Below are 20,815 nucleotides of genomic sequence, written 5' to 3' on the forward strand. Positions count from 1 at the left end.
AGAGAGAGGTCTGGTGTTTGGGAGAAAACTTCATCCCTTACTGGGTTAAGGAGCTCATTTTGGCTGATATTTTGCTGCGGTTTAAAAACTCACCAACCTTTTCATTACCATGCTGTCTGTGAGGGCTGAACATGAAAAATGGCCAGAGCAAAAAATATCCCATCCTATCCATAATAAATGCCCCTGGGCATCAACAGGATCTTTTCTACCTACAATTAAAGACATAATTCATTTAAAATGTGCTCCTTTTTTTGGATAAAGTGTATTCTCTCCTCTCTTTAAAGGATCAGGAAGATATTTACTTCATGAAAGGAGCATTTGAAGAAGTCATCCAGCACTGCACTCTGTACAACAGTGGTGGCATCTCGCTGTCACTCACGCCCCAGCAAAAAGCCCTCTACCAGCAGGAGGAAAAGAGAATGGGCTCCTCAGGACTTCGAGGTCAGTCCCTGCTGCCCATGTCCCTTAAGCTGGCAGGTCATCTGGCCTAAAACTTTCCTGCTCTGTTGTGGTTAGGATGGGCAGAGGCTCAGTCCTCACAGAACCACGGGATGGTTTGGGTTGAAGAGACTTTAAACTCGTCTCATCCCACCGCCTGCCATGGACAGGGACACCTTCCACTGTCCCAGGGTGCTCCAAGCCCCATCCAACCTGGCCTTGGACATTCCAGGGGTCCAGGGGCAGCCACAGCTTCTCTGGGCACCCAGTGCCAGGGCCTGCCCACCCTCACAGGGAAGAATTTATTCCTAATCTCCGGTATAAGTCTCCTGTTTCAGCTTAAAGCCCTCAATTCTTAGCATCGCTTTCATGATCTCTTCCCAACACTTGTCAGAGTGCCAAGGGCTGTGTCTTAGGTCTGCTGGTCTTTTTTTTGCGGGGGGGGTTGGGTTTTTTCTGGGTTTAAATTAGTGAGTTTGAAAGGAGAAAACAAGCTCTGGAAATGTGAATGTTTCTGTTCCATGGAGTGCTGTGATGGTCAGGGATACTCTCAGGGTGCTGCACTGCAGAGCTTTGTGCTGGGACCCATCTAAGCACTGCTCTGCCACGTTTTGTTTTTGGAGCAGACAGCAACAAAAAGCCACTTTGAAAGGAGTTCCAAACATGGATTTGGGTGCTGAGATTTCTGTTTGAAGCTCGGTTCAACCCTTTGTTAGGCCCAAATCTCTCCATCTCCTGATCCCAACTGCCTGTCAGTGCACAGCCCACGGGAGTTTTATACACGTGTCACCTCCTTCATCACCAGAAACATCCCCTCAGCAACATCTCAGACTTTCAAACAGCAACACAGACACCACTCCCAGGTCGTAAGGAGATGAGAACAAGCCTTGGCAGCTGCATCTGGGGGATGGTGTAGTTCATGTACAGATTCTCCCACCCCGTGTCCTGTGGTTAGGAACTCCCGTGCAGCGCTTGATTTACAATATCCAAATCATCTGCCCTCGTGGCAATGGCAAATTACTGCTCTGAAGGGAAGTGATTAACTCAGGCAGCTGCTGCAGCTTTTGATTCCATCATCAAAGCAACATTGACATGAACCCCTGGCAAAATATCCGTGAGTGATTTAAGGGTGATTGAATGATAAACGGGTGTGCTCCAAGAACAGAGATAAAATGTTCAGAGCCTGGGTGTTTACATGATGGGAGTTTCACTGGTTTAACTGAATTTACATTTCACATTTTTAGGTTTTTTTGAAAAAAGTGTAAGTTTTTGCAGGAATGCTATTGTTTAACTTAGTAGTTTAATAGTGTCTGGTTTAACATAACACTGTCCAGATTTAATCCATCTGCATTTAAGGAAGACATGGTAGACAGCTTAAAATTAGAAAGAAAGAAATCCTAAGAGAAACATGTCAAACAGAAATGCTCTCATTCAGAGAAACTATTTTTTAGTGGACTGAATTTTTGTGTCTGTACAAGATCTGATTGTAATGACTAAAGATCTGCTTTTAATGACTTTATCTGCTGGAAAACAGGCAATTTAATATCTTCTCTAAATATTCCTTTTAAAGCATGGAAATAAATCATTAATGATTTGATCTTGTCCTCTTTTTGTCCCCTCTGTTACCAGTACTGGCTTTGGCTTCAGGTCCAGAACTTGGCAAACTAACGTTTCTGGGTCTCGTTGGAATAATTGATCCCCCAAGGGCTGGAGTGAGAGAAGCTGTTCAAGTGCTGTTTGAGTCTGGTGTGGCAGTGAAGATGGTCACTGGAGATGCCCTGGAAACAGCTGTGGCTATAGGTACCAAACTTTGCTGCTTTCCTGGGGGTCTGTCACATCAGTCAACCGTTTTATCCCTCAATAATCAGCTTTATCATCATTTTTGTGTGTGCAGTAGGGGCTTTAAAGGTCACTGAGTTTTTGCTTTTCCACTGAAAAAAACATTAAGTCGAGTATAGAGCAGCTACGAACTCTGGGCCAAATTCCAGTAAATTGGTTCCACTATTTTAGCGCCAGGAATGGCAAAATCTCAGTCTAAGGCTCTTAAAAGACACAGATAGCGTTGCTGGGATTAGAGAATCCACTGATATACAGACTGTGAGTGCCTCTTTTCTTTGCAGGACAGAACATTGGTCTCTGCAATGGGAAGCTGAAAGCCATGTCTGGGGAAGAGCTGGACCAACTGGCAGAGGCAGAGCTCTCCTCCACTGTCCAAAATGTAATGGCTTCGATTGTATAAAAAAAGCCTATTTCCAATAGCTTCCATCTAATAGGAGATTATATTTTGTCTTTTTGTTTTTTGTTTTTCAGGTTTCCATTTTCTTCAGAACAAGTCCGAAGCACAAACTAAAAATAATAAAGGTACTAAGAGCCTCTGAAATTCATTGTACATCCCACAAAAACAAGGGGCAGGGAGCCTCAGTTCTCTGGATGATCTGCTCTTCCCCAGCAGCATCAGCTCAAACTAAAGGACTGTCAAACCCCAGCTAGAGCACTTGGCACTGTTCCTCTGAAGGTATTAGCTGTGGAATTGGACTTGGTAATCCTTGTGGGTCCTTTCCAACTCAGGACATTCTATGATTCTATGACTTTATGATTTTTCTTGCAAGTCTGGGCCTGGACATACAAAAAAACTAGTGAGGTATTAGCAACTATAAACCAGGAGAATGGTTTTTGAGGGTTTTATTCCCCTCTTCTAATGTCTGCTGCAGTTGTGAGATTCCCTATACTCCTGAAAAAAACTCTCCTAAATTCTTGGTCTGAGCTTTGTCCTCAGTGTGGTGCCGAGTCTGTTTTTACCCTCAGAGTCCAACAGAGCTTCTGATCTTTCAATACAAAAAGAGCACAGCAAACAGTGCAGACTCTGAAGTTGCCAGCCTGGCTTTTCATGTCCCCTCCCACAGGCCTTGCAGAGGGCTGGTGCCGTGGTGTCCATGACAGGAGACGGTGTCAACGACGCCGTGGCATTGAAATCCGCGGATATCGGGATCGCCATGGGACAGGCGGGGACAGACGTCAGCAAGGAGGCTGCCAACATGATCCTGGTGGACGATGACTTCTCAAAAGTCATGTAGGTTTAGAGGTTTTCTCACTCTTCAGCTCCTTTCTGGCTGCCCACTGCGGGAATTTCACTCACAATTGTGTGGGGAAGCTTGGAAAAGGAAGTGGAGAGCCCCAGAGTGGCTCTGACTCGTCTTTGGTTGTGTACATGGCAATGACTTTCCTCCCAAGTTATGCTGATCAAGCCACCTTTCATCTGAAAGCCCAGGTTTCTCATTGCTGTAGCTACCTGGGGATCTGAGAGCACCTAGAAGTCTGAGTAGATCAGAGCTTTTTTTCAGTCAAAATTTGGACTCGCTGATCCTGGAGGTGTGTTCCAACCTTTATGATTCCACCTCATGCTCTGCCTCATCCAGGAAGCTTGGGGGGAAAACATAATTTGCAATGCTCTGTTGGTTCATGACAACAGAGAGAGTGGGCAGGGTACAGTGAGTCTATAAATAGGTCCCGGGCTTGCTTTATGAACCAAAACCTGGCCACGTGACCCAGGTTTTCAGATCTACTCGGTGATAAAAGAATTTTAAGTGAGAAGCTGCATTGACAACCTCCTCCTGGGCTGGGCTCTGAACTTCCACTGAAATAAGGGCTACAAAAGACAATTTGTGTTTTGAGTGTCACGGGGAGCTCAGTGTAGAACTGTGTGAGTGCTCTTGACTTAATAAACTCCCCTCTCCCTTCCAGGAATGCAATAGAAGAGGGAAAGGGAATATTTTACAACATAAAAAATTTTGTCCGGTTCCAGTTGAGCACGTAAGTTCCTGTTCGCTTCAGCTCCTGTGAAAGCACCTTGGGGGTGAGGCCCTGCAGAATAATGTTCTGTGCTTTGCAGGAGCATTTCAGCTTTGAGCCTAATTACCCTGTCAACAGTGCTCAACCTACCAAACCCACTCAATGCTATGCAGATCTTATGGATCAACATCATCATGGATGGGCCGCCAGCACAGAGGTATGGAGGAGTCCACTGAGCAAAATAATCTTGGGTTTAATGTGTCTGACCTTGGCCTAAGAACACAAACCGTTGTGATTCCTCATCAATCATCATCAGTGGTTCAATAAGCTGCACTTTTGCTTCCTCCTGGTCTTTCAGAAAGCACTTCACATTTCTTTGAGGTTTTCTGCATTTTCCTGTTTTATGGTGGAATCACTTAACTATTCTATTTTTTAACTAGGAATGGCCTATTATCCTGAAAGCATCACCTGCTGGTAGAATAGCCAGGGAACGGTGGGGATATGCCCCAAAATCACAAGACGTAGGAACCTCATCCAACTGCTAATTACAACTACAGCTAAATACAATTACAGCGACCACATTATGCACACTCTCAGAGTTGGCTCTCACTCCGGGGTGGGACACTGGTCTGATGATCTAATGTTATTTTAGCAGCTCAATATGCAGAAAAGACCTTTGGTATCAGTGTCATGGACAAATTTGGGGGTTATGTCACCTTGCTTGAATATTCATGCTGTGACCCAAAGAATTGCATCCTCCAGCTCCATCCTGGTTTCTCAGGATGTCCATTTTGGGACACCCTGCATCAATTAACACAGCCCTCTGCTTCTCTTGGAGGCAGCTTGGGGGTTGAGCCTGTTGACAGGGACACCATCAAGCAGCCCCCCCGGTGCATCACGGACACCATCCTCAGCAAATCCCTGATCTTGAAAATCTTCATGTCAGCACTCATCATCATCAGTGGAACTCTCTTTGTCTTCTGGAAGGAGGTGAGGGAAATCTGCTCTGGGATCTTGTTTCTATCAGGGCGGGTGGAGCACAAGGTGAGGGCAGTTTGTGAAGGACATGAGAAGGGCTTTCTGGAATCCATCCCATGGGAAAGGATCAATGTGGGCAGAGGGCTGAGAAAGCAGGGTCAGCTCCCAGCTTGACTCCTGCCTCCCTCTGCTACTCTAATTTGGTCCTTCCAATCTACAATGGGAAACAATTTACTTGATGTGGCATCAATACTTTAAGGGACTTTTCACCTCGAGCTTTCCATTTTCCCAGCAGAAAATGCTAAGTACAATGAATTGCTGTTAGTACTTCAAGTTTCAGTAATTTAATTCAGAATGTTCTTCACTCAGAGTCCACATCAGTTTAAGAATTTAAAATACGGTTGATAAGATCATAAACTTTAAAATTATCAAAGAGAACTGAATGTTACCTATCATAACCAGAACTAGATTTACTCCTTTGTTTTACTACCCTTGGATTTGACTGGCCTCATTTAAGGGAACAGTTAATTCTTCTATTGAATTGGCATATTTCTGTAAGGTTAAACTAACCCCTGAATTTTTGTGTGCTTCCAGAATCCAAAAGGAGGCATAACTCCTCGAACCACAACAATGACTTTTACCTGTTTTGTGTTTTTTGACCTCTTCAACGCCCTGACATGTCGCTCTCAGGTGAGATGGCTCTGTCAGCAGTAATTTCTTGTCTCAAATCACAAACATAAACATTAGGATATCAGTATTTTGCATAGTAAGGGTTTTTTTTTAATGTTATTCAAAGCAGTATGATTTTTATCAGCTTTTTATACAGATAAAATTATCCATCACAGTTCAAGTGCAACTACACTTTCAATTATATAGCTCTAAGTTAGTGTTCACAAAACTTAAAAAGTAATGGAGATGAAATGTAAAGAAACAGGGTGGCATTCAGCTCCAACAGAGATTGGGAAAAGTTACTTTTTATATAATTTTTTTTCCCTTTTCTAGACGAAGCTGATATTTGAAATCGGCTTTTTCCGAAACCGCATGTTCTTGTATTCCGTGCTGGGGTCATTTTTGGGACAACTGGCTGTTATCTACATCCCTCCACTACAAAAGATCTTCCAGACAGAGAATTTAGGAGTGCTAGGTAAGTTGTAAAATAAATAATGCTTTGTTTTTTTTTTTTCCCCTTGAAGTGACTTTAGAAAGCAGATGCTGTTCCCAGTTTGTTCTGTTAGCTCCCAACACATCACTGGTAGGGGAAATCAACCAACAGCTCCTATCTCTGTGTATTTACACAGAGCTGTACTCAATTAGTAGTAGTATTTAATATTATCCCAGCTTAAATTCTGAATTCTGATGTACTGCACCTAAATGCAAGTAAATGGAGACATGCCAAGATTTTACAGCCCTTTATGATGATATTCCTCGGATCATTATGCAGACACTCCCTTTGGGAAGAGCTGGGTTAAACTTCAGTGTCCCAGCTGAAATGTAACAGAGATTTTAATTTATATCAGCAAACCGCACCCTACCACACCGTGTTACATCTACATTAGGCTGTTGTCTCGAGCAGGGGGCATGGATCCCAAATGATTCCTGTTTCCACCCTCCAAGGGGACTATCCCAGCTGTGGGCGGCTGGCCCTTGCAGTGCTGTCCCCAATTCTCAGCTGGCACGGGCATAGCAAGGCCACGTCCCCAGGGGTTCAGCAGCACAATTCCCAGCTGCAGGAAGGCCCTGGGCTGGGAATCCTGCCCAGCTGAGCTCACCTCCACTCTCTCCTGTCCCAGACCTGCTGTTCCTCACCGGCCTGGCTTCCTCAGTGTTCGTGGTGTCCGAGCTCGTCAAACTCTGTGAGAAGCGCTGCTGCCCCCCAAAGCACACGAAGGGACGTCACAACTGACTGAGACTGCTCTAAAACACCCTTGGAGCAGAGCTGTGGTGCAGGATAATCCCAGTCCAGGGCTTTGAGACCCACACATCCTTCCTGAAGGTACCCAAGTGCAGCTGTACCAAGAGTCCTCACACCAGAGACTCTTGTACCTGCTCCTGAGCTGTCTGCAGAGACCTCCAGAATGGCTCCTGGTCTGAACCAAGAGCAGGTGTATTTTTATAACACTGATCTGTATTCCAGAAGGCTGTGCTAACCCCAGACAAAAGAAGTTTCACACCTGTACAGAAAAAATCTATTGTGAATAAACTGAGATTTTATTTATTTAAATCAGAATCATTTTTATTAATAAAAATCTACTGACAAGTGTCTGAGTGAGACTTGTGATTTAGACATGTCCTTTAACGTTTAATTAGAAGAGTGGAAAAGATCTGCCCTGAAACATTTCTTTCCCTTCAATTTATAGTGTCTGTGGATTCCCAGATATCTGGGCTTGACTCAGCAAGATTTTCAAGGCAACTGTGGGGAGCTATCAAACAGAGCAGGGAGCTGAAGTTTTTGTACCTGTGTGACTGACAGGAGAAAAAGGGAAGGCTGATCAGACCCAATGCTCAGCAGTGGATGGATTTAATGGGAAAGGGGCTTATTTCCACATGGATTTAATGGGAAAGGGACTCACTTCCACATGGATTTAATGGGAAATGGATTTGCTTCCACAAGAGCCTGAGAGTAAAGGTGAGTCAGGAACAGAGCAGAGATGTTGAGCTTTGCAGCTGGGTCAAAACTGCACAAAAGGGACTGAGCTGTTCAGATCATAGCTAAGCCCAATGCTGACAAAAGCTTTCTGGACATTTTTAGGCGTATGAGCATGAAGCCCAAATTTCTAAATCGTTAGGTTCGGATTAAAAGAAAAATTGAGTCTCTCCCAAGCCCATATTTTACATTTAAAGAACATTTAAGAATCCCACCTGCTGGTTGGATTAGTAAATCCAACCTAGTAAATAATGTTTCACTGAGACATTTCCTAAAGTGCCAGTGCCAGTTTTCTTCTTGCCCCATCTTAACAGCTTCAAAGTGAAGAGGAAGAGTCTCAGACACAAACTTGTCAAAAAACTACAATTCCAGACGTCACAATGCTATGCTGATAGTCACAAGATGAAGTTTAAGCAGGATTACATTTTGAATTCAGAGTCTATAAAGAAACAGCTATACTCATTAACAATCAAAAAAAACCTGGCCACTGAAGTATTTTTGCTGGAGAGTAGCTTTGTACCATTCAATTTTATTTTTTTTATACCCTTGCAGTTTCAGTTCTCAAAAACAAGCTTCTGCCTTGTAATGGAAGGAAAATAAAGCCTAGCTGTTTATGTTTAAGTGCAGAAACTCAACTGTCTCATCCTGTATGCCATCCACATGTGAGTGTTTAATAGGCTTAGTCACTGCTAAGTGAAAAAGACCTCTGAGACTCAGGGTGGGAGTTTGAGAATGTTCAAACAAAAGCTGCTATCACCACACTCACAGACAGCATCATGTACTTACTACTTACATTGTAAAATTTAGTATTTTTAATATATAGAGAGAAGGAAACTATACAAAATTACCAGTGCAATTATTCTGATGGGTTTTTTTTTCTGTGTGTTACAAACTTGGGAGATTATCTGGTTTCTCTAAGCAAAATACAGCATAAAAGGACATTCTCCCAGGCCTTTCACAGCACTCTCTGTACTGGAACAAACAGCATATAAATGTCCCAAGCATTAGTTCAGGTACTCTACAAGACACACAGTTGAGTCCCAGGATGCCTGGGTGGAGGGATTCCTTCATGCTTTCCTTTCAAGGCTAAATTCATGTTGTTTAATGTAATTTTTAAAAATTAGACCTACGTTAAGGCACATTGTTCAGAATATTTGAATCTGGCTCCCTATGAAAAACAACAGGTGGGGGAAAAAAATCTCATACAAGAAAAAACCAAGGGAAAGGATTTTAAGGAAGGCCACATGAGAGGAAACTAGAGAATTCTGTTGTTTTTCTCTAAGCTGCAAAGCAGACAAACTCATGCCACAACAAAGGGAATTGGACACACTCCTTTTCCTCAGGAGGAGAAAGACTGACAGTCAGAAACACCGATAACTAAACACTTGCTGCTAAATTAGAAATTACAGCCCCTGACAGAAATCAGGGTTATTTTTGACAAGGTAATTACACATAGAATTAGCAAGTTCGAAGTAGTAATTACTGAGACATGGGAACTAATTCAAGTAGAAATAGTCCTGAGTATAAGAGACCTGACAAAACTGGTGAAGAGTCACAAAACAGAGCACAAACCCCAATACCTGCATTTCACATTGTGGAGATTCTTTTCCATAATAGAGTAATCATTCCTCATATGGAAATAAAGTGTACAGCAATCTTCTTTAAACGTTTTACAGACATAACCCTGATTTTTATTTCTTTCACTGATATAGTTATCTGCAGATCCTATTCCCAATTAAATGTGGCTGCTTCTTACTCAGCCTTTTTTACAGACTGAGCTTTTATTCCAATCTCATGAGGCTGCTAAAGAAAGCAACTTCTCTAGAGAATTCCGCTGGAGGTATGGCCCGTTTCTAGGATAAATATGGCTCCAATGCTTCTGGTCTAAGTTTAAAAAGCAACAGATAAGTTTCTGCAGAAACAGATTGAGATGCAGTAGGGATAGTGGAGTACTATAAAACTTGTTGCTGAATAATTATTCTGGACATCCTACAGCTCACATGGAATCACCTGCTGAAAATCTGACTTAGCAAGCCTGAAATTTAATGCTTTAACTGAAATAATGCTAATTAATAGCACGCTTCATATGGCATCATGTGGACTATTCCATGTTCACCAGTGTAAGACATCATTACAGTCTGTATGCTTTGCTGACTAATTTCATTGCATGCAAATAAATATGTGCAGCTGAGGTATAAGAGCTTTAATCAGTGCCTTGAAAAAGTTTTATAAATATATAACTATGTACATATCAATTCTCCAGGACAGAAAGCCATACTGTCAATAACTTCTGCTGCTTTTAATTCAGTGTGCAGACACGATCTATTGGGAATGAAAGCAGATTCACACTCAGCTAGAGCTCAGCCATGCCTAATGATTATGTCCCCAGTTAATTTTTCTGTCCTCCCCAAACAAAACCCTTCAGGCAGAGTAGTGCCTAAATATTACCTAAATATTTTTGACCTAAATATTACACAAGTACAAGGTTTAAGCTTTGTCCCAGACAATGAGGTAAGTTCCAAGGGGGAAAAAAACAAAAGGGTAAAAAATATCTTGTCCAAGAAACACCATCACCACTTGAAGCAAATAAAAGTAAAGGGTTTTTGTGTTACTGTGGCTCCTTTAGCTCTCATCATCATCATCATCTTCATCCTCCTCCATGGGCTCCCGCAGACCTTCGCTCTGGCGGCTTTTTCCAGCCATTTCCAACAAGGCCTGAGCCTGAGGATCCACATCCAGGATACTCTTCTTACCTTTTCTCTTCAAAAGAAAATAAAACACAGTCAATTTAAAATGTCAGGATCAAGCCACAGGGAAGGGACACGCTCAAAAATCTGTAAGCAATGTGGTCTGCAAGCTTGGCACAGCGGAGAAGACGTATTTCCAATTTCAGAATCCACAAATACATCAAATGAATTTTATTGCTGCAGTTACATAAAATAGCCATAAACTGCTCCTGAGATGACAGTGAGCTACTTCAAGTTTATTCAGGTTACAAGCCATCCAGGACATCCTGGTTAACCCCACCTCAGCCTGAAGTGCTGATGTGAAGTTTTTAAAGGAGAGATCCAGTTACAATTCAACATTTTCTGTAAACAGTTTGCTCTGTTTTTCCTTAGAGCTATGTATCCAGGGCACATGAATTTAGTATGAAAAGATGTAAAAATCATAAGAAAATTAATTTTAAAACCCCACCAAACTGTACAGACCAGACAGTTTAATAGGAGAATAAATTGCAGGGATAGAGGAGTTTGGAGAGAGGGCTCCTACTCATTCCCAAAAATAAACCAAGTGCAGAAAGACTGGCACAAACCTATTCACACAAATTTATGGTAAAACAATAGTAAATTCAAAGCTATAGATAAAGAAAGCTTTTGGGTCTCTTCCTGAACTACAGATTAGACTTCACTTGAGAACTTCCAGTGCTTTTAGAAACTCTGGGTTTTAACTGAGCCACTCCAAGGAGGTTCCTCCCAGAGACCGTTCCTCAGTACCAAAAAGGCTTTTTGAAATTCAAAGTCCTGCAATTCTAGCTTTATCACCTCATGGCTCCTGATATTCTTTCTTGTTGACACCCCTCAATAATTCCACCACAGTTTTGCTATTTGCTACAAAACACATGGCACCAATGGTAAAGAAAATGTTATTCACTGCAATGAAGAGAAAGTGTTTAAACAGAAAACTGCAAACCGTGAGCCTTGCATTCCCATCTCCTGTTCCAACCAGGACACAACTTCACAGGTTCAATTCACAATTTCACCTACCCCTGCACTCTCAGGGGCATCTCCCACTGCCCAAACTTCCATGGCATCCAGTGTAAAATCCTCCTTGGCTGACAGCTGGGGGCTGTTGTAGGTGGTGCACCGAGGTTTGGCTTTGCTGTGACCCTTCCCATAGTCACTGTCTATCCAGAGCCCAAAGTAGCCATGCTGTCCACCCATCCCCTGGGGAGAAAACCAGCACATTAAACACAACCTGCACAAGGAAAACACACTGGGAAGGTCAGGAAACCTGAGAATAAGCTGCCATGGTCAGTATTTATGCTACACTTCTGTGGGTAGGTGAAAAAAGGGGATTCTGAGTGAAGACGGGCCTCTGTACCCGCATCTATTATTCCTCAGTACAACTAAAAATTCACCTGAGTGATGCTGCCCTACCTCTGTGCTTCAGAGAGTACAAATATCTGTGACTTGTGCCAGAAATCAAGCTCCTGGCTTTTGTTTATTAACAGCTCCATTTCAAACAGAATGGTAGTGCTCGGGTTTGCTGCCTCCTTTCCATTTAGGAAAGCACCTACAGAAACCAATAATCCAATTTGATGTTGTTCACTTTCTCTAGAGAAAATGAATTCCAGCCTGCTGCAATCCCCAAAGTTATGGGAACATAATGCTCCAAAACTGTAGAGCATTTCCAAGACAGGTAGTGTGTTGTAGCTCTGCAGAAACTCCTCTGCATCTGGAGAGCTCATTTGTGAACTTGAGCAGGAGCAGCTCCTGCCACTGTCATCACACAGCAGCAGCAGCAGCTACTTGCAATGTCTGCACTCTCATTCTGCTGGCCTTTCTCCTCCATAATTCCAAAAGCAGTTGGTGTGGCAGGGAGAGCAGCCAGCAGGAAAATCCTCAGTTACACACATCACTGTTTTGTGCTGCTTCAGGCAGGGAAATTCCCTCAGAGAATAACAAGTGGAATAAATCTGCTCTCAAAAAATAAAGAGAAAAAAAACCAAAAAAACCCACAAAACACTTCCAAACGCCAGCCACAAATCCAATTTCCAAATCATCATTTCTGAATACTTACAAGTCCATTTGGCATAGTCTGTTGGCCATGGTTTAAATACATGTAGTGGTCATTGTACCCTGTGTATGTGTACACAGCCAGAGTGGGGAAAACAGAAAACAAAAAGCACCTGTTGTCACCTGCAAACAGAGAAGACCTCAGGTCAGACACGCAATAACTTAAATTATAAAAAATAATTTAAGCTGAATAATTCAAAGACACCAGTCCCCATCTCAGAAAGCTGGTAGATCTCCCATCAAGGTTTAGATGCATTTTTTATTCTCAGTGAACTCTGTGCAGTCACAAAAATCAATGCAATTACAGCCTGTGATCAAGGGCAGAGTCAGAGGCACCACTAGGACATTATGTCACTGTGTCACCTACCCCAGACTGTATTACAGCACTTAAAACTGGCCAGGTGACAGACCTGAACAAAGTGGTGTGAACACAGACATCCCTAGTTCTTACTGCATTGATACATCAATCAATTCAGAGCTGACAATTTAGGGCAATTTTCACCACGCACAGCTCGGGATTCAGAGGCACCTGTGGTGGGCTTGCCCTGTATGTTTTGTATGTTTCTCTATCGGGAAAAAAATACAAGGAAAAGGAATGTGTAATCAGTGTTAAATAGTATTATACTAACTGTCTGAAGAGGTAATTTTCAAATACTCATTTAGGACATGAATTGAGTTTCTAATGTGGGCAGAGTGAGGATTCCCAGCAACACCAAATACCCATAGCCCATGTTTTTTACTTCACAAATCCATCACAAACATTCTTTCCAAAGAGTTATTCAAAAACCCTCTCTTCTCCCCCGAAGTTTTAAGGGAACAAGAAGTTTAGCTTGATCAAAAATCCTCTGGCTGCTGGATTTTAGAAGGTGGAAAAGACAGTGAACAAATGGCTAAGAGGAGGCTCAGGTGTTCCTGATGAAGGACTGCCATCCTGTGGACAAATTATTTAGACACTAATTCATCATCTGTGCTCTACTTCATTTACTTGCATTTGATTTTCAACCTAAGCAGCTTTAGGGCTTGATAGATTTCCCTGAAAACATGCTCTGTGGTCAATAAGTCCTGCAATTTTAAAAACCTTATCAAGTAACAGACTATAAATATTAATCAGCAACACGCCTGACTGCCATGCTAAGAATACCTTTGCGTGTGTTTTATGTTCTTTGAAAATTAGTGTTATTTTTGCCACAGAAAAATTCAGTTGGAAGTTTAAGAAACATTTTTGTGTCATTAAAAGGGACGTAAAGGGGACAAGATTCTTGTGCCTGTACACAAAACAGGGATATTTACCAGAGATACTAAAGAAAGGAAAGTGAGTTTTACCTTGAAACTGTGGCTTCACCTCCCAGGAGTGAGATGCAAAGCCACCAAAGAGGAAACCATCCACGTCCCTTATGATCACCAGGCAGGGCCCTTTGTTCACTATGTGGGCACACAGCTGTGAGAAGCTTTCCCCGTGGAGCCTGGAGGAAAACAAAAGCTGCCACTTGTGCTGCATCTCTGCAGGCAGGTGGGAGTTGATGTAGATGATGGCTGGGATGTCAAAGAGGCTGACGACTCCTCTCCCTTTGATGCCTTTGCAGAGAGGGACCAGGTTGAGGATGTCGTTGGTCTGGTCTGGGAGGGAATGCAGGACGTGGAGGCCTTGCCTGATGACAACACTGAGGAAAACTGAGATCTGGGGAACTCTGTACACCCAATCCTCAATGACACTTTGGTCAAAATTTGTCTCCAGCAGCTGAGAACCCACAGGTTTTGTGCCATCTAAAGAACAAGACACACGGGGACAGGGGTAAGTCTCCTCATCTGGAAAATAATCAAGTGATTTTAAAGTGTAAACATGATGCTCCATTATTGTAATGGAGAGAAAAATATGAAAGGAGCCAGGAACAGTGAAGTGTCAACTACATTAAACAAATGCAACACAGAACTGAGAAACAGTTACCTGTGGCATTCTTTGGTTGGGCTGCCATGATTTAGAAACACAGACTCCAAGCTACAACTCATGAAATGTTCTTTTACAAGACACCAAAATCTGTTACTAAAATGGTGCAAGACAGACCTATGCTTTACAAAAGGACACAGTCAACAACACATGATAAATTTTATTCAAATAAATATTGTTTAGATGTCCATTCCTATCATTTGCAAGTCAGGCATTTGTAAAACAGACATGTTTCCACAACAAACTGGGACTTCAGATCAAATCTCACCTGAACTGAGGGGAGAAAGACGGTAAGGTTAAATAAATAAAATTCCAACATCATTTTCTAAGCACTAGGTTTGAAATTTTGGTCTCACCCTTTAAATTCAAAGCTGTGACCTAAAGAGAGAAACTCTCATGAGATCAGTGATTGCACAAGCCCTGAAAAATGCTGAATCAGGGCTGCTTACCTGGAAGCCTCAATTCTGACAGCAGCTCAGAAGCCAAAGCTTTGACTCCACTTGAAGAATCCCTTGTATTCTCCAAGTTCCAACCTTTCAGCTCCTTCCTGTAGCTCAGTACATGGACTACAGATGTGATCAGATCCTCTGTGAACTTAAAAAATTAAAACATCACCATTTTGGTATTTTTTAAGTGAAATATCCAAGAGCTTCAAAGGATCATCTGAAGATAAAGTCAAGCAGTAGTGATGCTGTAATCCCAAAGGCAGAAACATCTCTTGCCAGGACAAGTCAGGAACTACAGAAATGCTATTTCGGTGTCATAGGCCTTGAAAAGGATCCTTTTTGAAGACATTTCATACATGTTACTTCACAAAGCCCCTCCATAAAATAGGGAATTGAAAGAGGGAGGAGAGGGTCGATTATGCAGTGTAGGAGCTGCTAGGGAATTACTGTTCTCTGATATCTCAAAAGCCGCGTAGTTGATGCTGCAACTAAAGCTCTAGAAAGCCTTTCACTCAGTTCCCAGAAGCACACACAGCCCTTGCTGGATCTTAACTAGAGCCCTGCTCTTCTACTGTCCCCCCAACACACATTTAACTGCTCGTTTACCTCTTGGATTTGTTTGCCCTTCAGAGGCCCTCCCGTCTTGGCGATCATTCTCATTATGATGCTAATCTTCTCATCTGCATTCCCTTTTAAGAGGTTCGACATAAAAATCACGAACTGCTCCTTAGCGATCTGTTCACTCAGCCCGGATGATTTTCCAGGCAGGTCAATGCTTTTCATCCCATTGTACAACCGAGCAGTCATCGGCTCTGGCAGGGGCTCCCGGGTGTGTGCCTGCAGTGAGAGAAAGAGCAAACAGCAACATTTTACACATAAAGAATAACTGAGGTGCTCCAGGTAATCTGTGCTGACATACAGTCTGTAGTACCAGCAAAAAACTTTTGTCAACGAACTCCTTTGCCAAGAGAAAAACTAAAAATCTCTATTTTTATAGTGATTTCTTTTTTTTTTTTTTTAGTGATTGAGGTTGATACGGTTTTTTCTGGAAGTGCCACGGGCTTCAGAAAAATCAACACTGTAAAGTCTTAATAGGATATTAGCAAAGGGTTTCTAGGTGATAACTCTGGTGCAAAGGTTTACAGCTCTGCCAGTTGAACATTCAAAATTGTGTTTTAATTCTGCTTTCCATAGTGCAGCTCACTTAAAAACAAAATGGAATGTTTTCCATATCTCAGGTTTGGCCTCAAGGCAGTGTTTAACCCCACATACACGTGTAGGAACAACCCTGGAAAATTTCTCCCTGCATAGCAACTAATTGAAGCACAGATCACCTGATTTTTAAAAAGCATCCCTGGTGTTAAGAGAGTCAAAATCAGCACTTATTCATCTGGATTGCATGCTTGGCCCTTTGAGTTGAAATCTAGCTGGCATATATCATCATCCATCACAGCTCTGTGGGAAAGATCTGACTATGGATTCAACTTTCAGAGTGTTCAACATAATTACAGAGTTTAAAAATAAATCATCTCAAGAACATGCACACAGGAGGACATGATTACCCAGTGTCCTCACTGTGCACAGAGATGTGACCTGACTCCTCCACACGGGGTGTAGCTCAGTGGGGACTGTGCCTAAAAGCCCAACTCCACTCAGGGGAGCTGCTATTACTGACTCCTGGCTCAATCCCACTCCTGGGAAGCCACCTGGGCTGCTCCTATTTGCTGTTAATGGCTGTTGCTGGGCATGAGAGATCCAATATCCTGAGCTCTGCGCAGCCTGCACTGACGTCAGAGCCACAACTCCCATTGATCCCAGCAGCAGCAGAAATAGCAGGCACAGCCTTTCACATCAGAGTGCTCCACAGCCAGGGAGGGATGCTCACAGGGGGTACAGCTGTCTTTGAGAGGCTTTCTAAAAATCCTACACGAGCCTCGAGTGGGAGAGGCAGCAGGGAACACAACTAAAACATTATACTCAAGGGTTTTTTACTTCACACTGCTGAATTACCTACCTACTCCCTACCTAATCCCACCACTTCACTGTGCTGTTTCATTTTGCTTCTGGCTGTTTCAAAGAGTGGACCTGGGGTGCGAAAAAAAAAGGAGATGTGTAAAAAAGGAATTCTTAATAACCATCTAACTCACGCCTCTGACAGCTTAGAAGCCTTGATTTAAAAAGGCTTGAGGAAATTACCAAGAGGTTCCTGCTCCACCAGCTTCCCAAGCGATGCAGTGCAGCCTGTCCTGGCCCACATGTGCAACCTAAGCAGAGCTGGGTACCAGATTATTGTTGGATGTAATCTGTCACATCTCAGACCAGGCACAAGCATTGTCACCTGTCATTTGCCATTCTCCCTGCACCTAGAAGGAAGTCTTCCAAAAGGTTTTTAATTTAGGCTGCCAAACAAAAAGGTAGGAAGAGAAAAGGGAAATGCCCATCAAAGATCACACTGATCTAGGGGAAAGATGGAAACAGGAATTCTGCCACGTCCCAAACAATTAACAGGTACCAAGGATGTTGGATGAGTTAGTGCTGAAAAACCAGGCAGCAGGAACATCATTTCCAAAGTTGGTATTCCAAAAATTGGTGACAGCTCATGAACAGCCAGGCTGCAGGAAGGCTGAAGCTGCTCTGTATGCACAGGCATTGCTGAACACCTTAAAATAACCTGCTGCTTTCAATGAGTTTTAATTTGACTCCATTATCTGTGTAATATGTATAAAACTGCACTTTACCACCACATTCATTTGGCCACTTAGTTCCTGACTAGCTGAAGTTATTAAGGATCCTAATGACTCATTTTTCTCTTTCCTTGATTAGAAAATGAATGCAAAGTTGATCAGAAGCATAATGCATGATAATCAGCAAAAACAGAGAGCCACAGCTTAATCAAGTCAAATTGAATTCTCTTCTTTTAGTACAAGTGAAGAGATTAGAGACAGTGATATGTCGAGGGAGACAGGCATAACCAAATAATATCTGACTTTGTGACAGCTTCTCAAGACAATCTGTAAATGATCCCACACTGCAGACTCCAGGGGTAAAAATATTCTTCCCATTTTTCAGGTCTCTGTGAAAATATTTCCATACACCCCAACTTAATTCAGCATCAGGAAAGCTGCAAATGGACCCAAAAGTTCAATTTAAGAGGTAAATGCAAATTTGAAAGTCACTACTCTGGTTAAACTGCAGGGAAAAGTTAAATATCCATCCTGCCCCAAAACATGAGAAGTTAAATTGAGATGAGCAATCCTTAAAAAATACCACATCTTTATGGAATTCTTTTCAATGCACTACATCCCAGCTATATCATGAATAACAGATTGTCTTGCCTGTAGTGCTGCCAGAGTGACAGTTTTCTTTGCAGCTTTGGTATTTTTTGCTCCAGCTGAGCCACTCGATCCTGATAAGGTGTCGAATAGCCCATCAATGTCAGACTGCTCCTCAGGAAGAAACCTGGAAAGGTGACTCTGATAGGCATTGCTTTCAGCATTCCCCATCTTTTCAACCTGAATCAAAGGGAAAAAAAATCAAAAGAAACATTAAACACAGAAAGGTATCACAAGGGCCATGAAAGACACATCAAACAGACTAACACACCAGTGAAAGCTTTACAAGAAGAGCAAATTAGCAGCCTTACAGGAAATTATTAAAACTACTGTTTAGTCTCTGTATTCACCGAGGCTCAATGAACCTGGAGAACATCTGTGAACAGTAACTGTGCTTTAAAAGCTGACAGTCTGACAGCTCTTGGCTAAAACCACCCTGGCCACCAATGCAAACCTCAGTCAAGTCTCTCTATCAAATGGAAAAACCAATATGATCTAATGGTTAAATCAGTTTAGACAAAGTCACCGTGAGTTTGACAGCTGGAATACATCCCTAACATGAAGGGAAAAAAGCCTGATAATGGATTAGTTATGACAGATTATGCTGCATCTTTCTGGTGCATTAATGGACTGGACCTAAGTTTGCCAATATGATGTGGCACTAAAACACCATCATGGCAAAGTCTCTGAAAATCACGAGAGTGAATTTTTTATGGACACTCGATAAAAATAATTTGAAACAAAGAAAGAAAAACGTTTAGGAACACAACTCAAGACCCATTAAAAACACACAGATTCATAAAAAACCAATAAATCAATCATTGGGAGTTGGTACCCACAGAATTAAAGTTGGCAATGGGAGGTTGATTTACGGTTTCTTTGTTTATTTTACACTTTCAGTAGTACAACTATTTTTCTCAATGTCCCAGGAGTCACCTGCATTACAGAAACTTGATTTTTGGTGTTGTCTGGGGTGACAACATGAAAAAGAACAGAAACAGAATGAAAAGATCATTTTGTAGGGTTTTTTTTTCCAACAAATTCCATGTCCTTCCTGACAGCTCTCTTTTGCAGACAAGCCGATGATACAGCCCTTCAGCCGCCTCCGAAGGACAACTGCTGAGCCCAAAGCAGTATTCCTGTCGTTAACTTTGTTTACCGTAGACAAGAGGCCGGGTTGTGGCTGCTTCACTTTCAGGCCTAAAGCCTTGCTTGCCTGAGGAAGATGCCGATCGTGGGGCAAACACCGAGGGGTGAATGGAAACCACTGTAACCTAGAAGACAGACCGTGGAGATGCTGTTAATTTAAGCAGAGAACACTGGAGAAAGGTGGTCCTTGAAAGGTTTATTCCCGGTGCGCCCAGCCCGGCTCAGCCCTGCCCATTTCCCTCCGCAGCAGCTCCCCGCCCCATCCCGGTGACGAGGCGGAGGCAGAGCTGGGGCGAGCCCCTCGCCCGCCCCTCGCTTACCGGCAGGTGACCGCTGTGTCCCCGCTGTGTCCCCGTCCCCGATGTCCCCGATCTGTAACAGCGGCCCGGGCCCGGCCCCGATGTCCCCGATCTGTAACAGCGGCCCGGGCCCGGCCGGCGCCATCCGGCACCTCCGCCCGCCCGGCCGGGGCGGAGCGCGGGCCCGGCCCTCGGCCACGGGGAGGGACGGGCGGAGCGAGACGGGAAGGGAAGGGATGGAGGAAGGCAGGGAAAGGACGGAGGAAGTGGAGGAAGGCAGGGAAGGGGTGGGGGGAAGCCGGGAAGGCGAGGAGCCGCGGTGTTGTCCCCGCGGTCCGGAGGGGACGGGCGGGCGGGCGGGCGGTGCCGCAGCCCGCAGTGCAAGGCGGTGAGGAGGCGGCCGGAGACCCGCGAGAGCGCGGCCAGCCCGCCTCCCTGAGGGGCTCCTCAGCCTTGAGGGGACCCTGCTCTCTAAGGGAATGCTTGCCCCTGAGGAAAGCCTCCTTTTCTGAGGAACTCGCTACCCTGAGGGAACATTTCTCCCTGACGAAACCCTCCTTTTTGAGCGGACCCTTCCCTCCTTTTTGAGGGAACACTGCCGTGAAGAAAGTCTCCGTTTTCAGGGGACCGTCCACCCTGAGGGGATCCTTTTCCCTAGAGGGACTCTCCTTTAAGGCGCCGCCCTCCCTGAGGAGACCCTGCTTTTCCAGAAACCCTTTTCCTTGAGGAGACTGCTTTTCCAGGAAGCCCTTCTTCCTGAGGCAACCCTTCTTCCCGAGGCATCCCTTTTCCCTCATCCTCCCTGGCCCTAAAACGTATTTCAGAAAGAGTAAAAATTCAGAGTTATAGCTGGGACACAGCGACCACCCCGCGCAACTCCTTGTCAGGGCTGAGGTTGTCAGGTGCCTTGTGCTGAAGCATTTTAAAAAGCATCCCAAAAAGTATCCTGGGAAGGTCTCAGAAATGTCTGTGGAAGATGTGGCTGCCCTGATCTGTGCT

At 43.6% G+C, this 20,815-nt stretch overlaps 2 protein-coding genes across 2 annotated transcripts in view; one reads left to right on the forward strand and one right to left on the reverse strand.

The window, feature by feature from the left end:
* Positions 1–7,456, forward strand: part of ATP2C2 (ATPase secretory pathway Ca2+ transporting 2) — a 25,446-nt gene extending 17,990 nt beyond the window's left edge. The window contains exons 17-27 of the mRNA XM_066194704.1: positions 285–441; positions 2,068–2,238; positions 2,559–2,656; positions 2,749–2,799; positions 3,342–3,508; positions 4,180–4,248; positions 4,328–4,444; positions 5,070–5,217; positions 5,800–5,895; positions 6,208–6,349; positions 6,996–7,456. Coding sequence (XP_066050801.1) covers positions 285–441; positions 2,068–2,238; positions 2,559–2,656; positions 2,749–2,799; positions 3,342–3,508; positions 4,180–4,248; positions 4,328–4,444; positions 5,070–5,217; positions 5,800–5,895; positions 6,208–6,349; positions 6,996–7,108 — 1,329 coding nt within the window. The 3' untranslated portion in view covers positions 7,109–7,456. The remainder of the gene's footprint in view (positions 1–284; positions 442–2,067; positions 2,239–2,558; positions 2,657–2,748; positions 2,800–3,341; positions 3,509–4,179; positions 4,249–4,327; positions 4,445–5,069; positions 5,218–5,799; positions 5,896–6,207; positions 6,350–6,995) is intronic.
* On the reverse strand, positions 7,412–20,010 carry MEAK7 (MTOR associated protein, eak-7 homolog). Its single transcript, XM_066194703.1, has 9 exons — positions 19,838–20,010; positions 19,528–19,642; positions 18,372–18,548; positions 15,643–15,873; positions 15,040–15,184; positions 13,969–14,409; positions 12,650–12,768; positions 11,614–11,793; positions 7,412–10,609 (listed from the first exon to the last, which is right to left on the reverse strand). The coding sequence occupies exons 3-9, from the start codon at positions 18,537–18,539 to the stop codon at positions 10,472–10,474; spliced, it is 1,422 nt and encodes a 473-aa protein (XP_066050800.1). The 5' UTR covers positions 18,540–18,548; positions 19,528–19,642; positions 19,838–20,010; the 3' UTR covers positions 7,412–10,471.
* Positions 20,011–20,815: the final 805 nt, after the last annotated feature.

Source organism: Chamaea fasciata, unplaced genomic scaffold, assembly GCF_029207755.1.
Source record: "Chamaea fasciata isolate MVZ Bird 193981 ecotype frontalis unplaced genomic scaffold, bChaFas1.0.hap1 SCAF_12, whole genome shotgun sequence".
NCBI classification, from domain to species: domain Eukaryota; kingdom Metazoa; phylum Chordata; class Aves; order Passeriformes; family Sylviidae; genus Chamaea; species Chamaea fasciata.

Excerpts from the sequence above, each read along its gene's own strand:
- MEAK7 (XM_066194703.1), bottom strand. The coding sequence starts at position 18,539 with ATGGGGAATGCTGAAAGCAATGCCTATCAGAGTCACCTTTCCAGGTTT. Across the intron at positions 14,410-15,039 it reads GTCAGAATTGAGGCTTCCAG|ATGGCACAAAACCTGTGGGT; the intron begins GTAAGCAGCCCT and ends CTTGTTCTTTAG. Across the intron at positions 12,769-13,968 it reads GGTGAAGCCACAGTTTCAAG|GTGACAACAGGTGCTTTTTG; the intron begins GTAAAACTCACT and ends CTCTGTTTGCAG.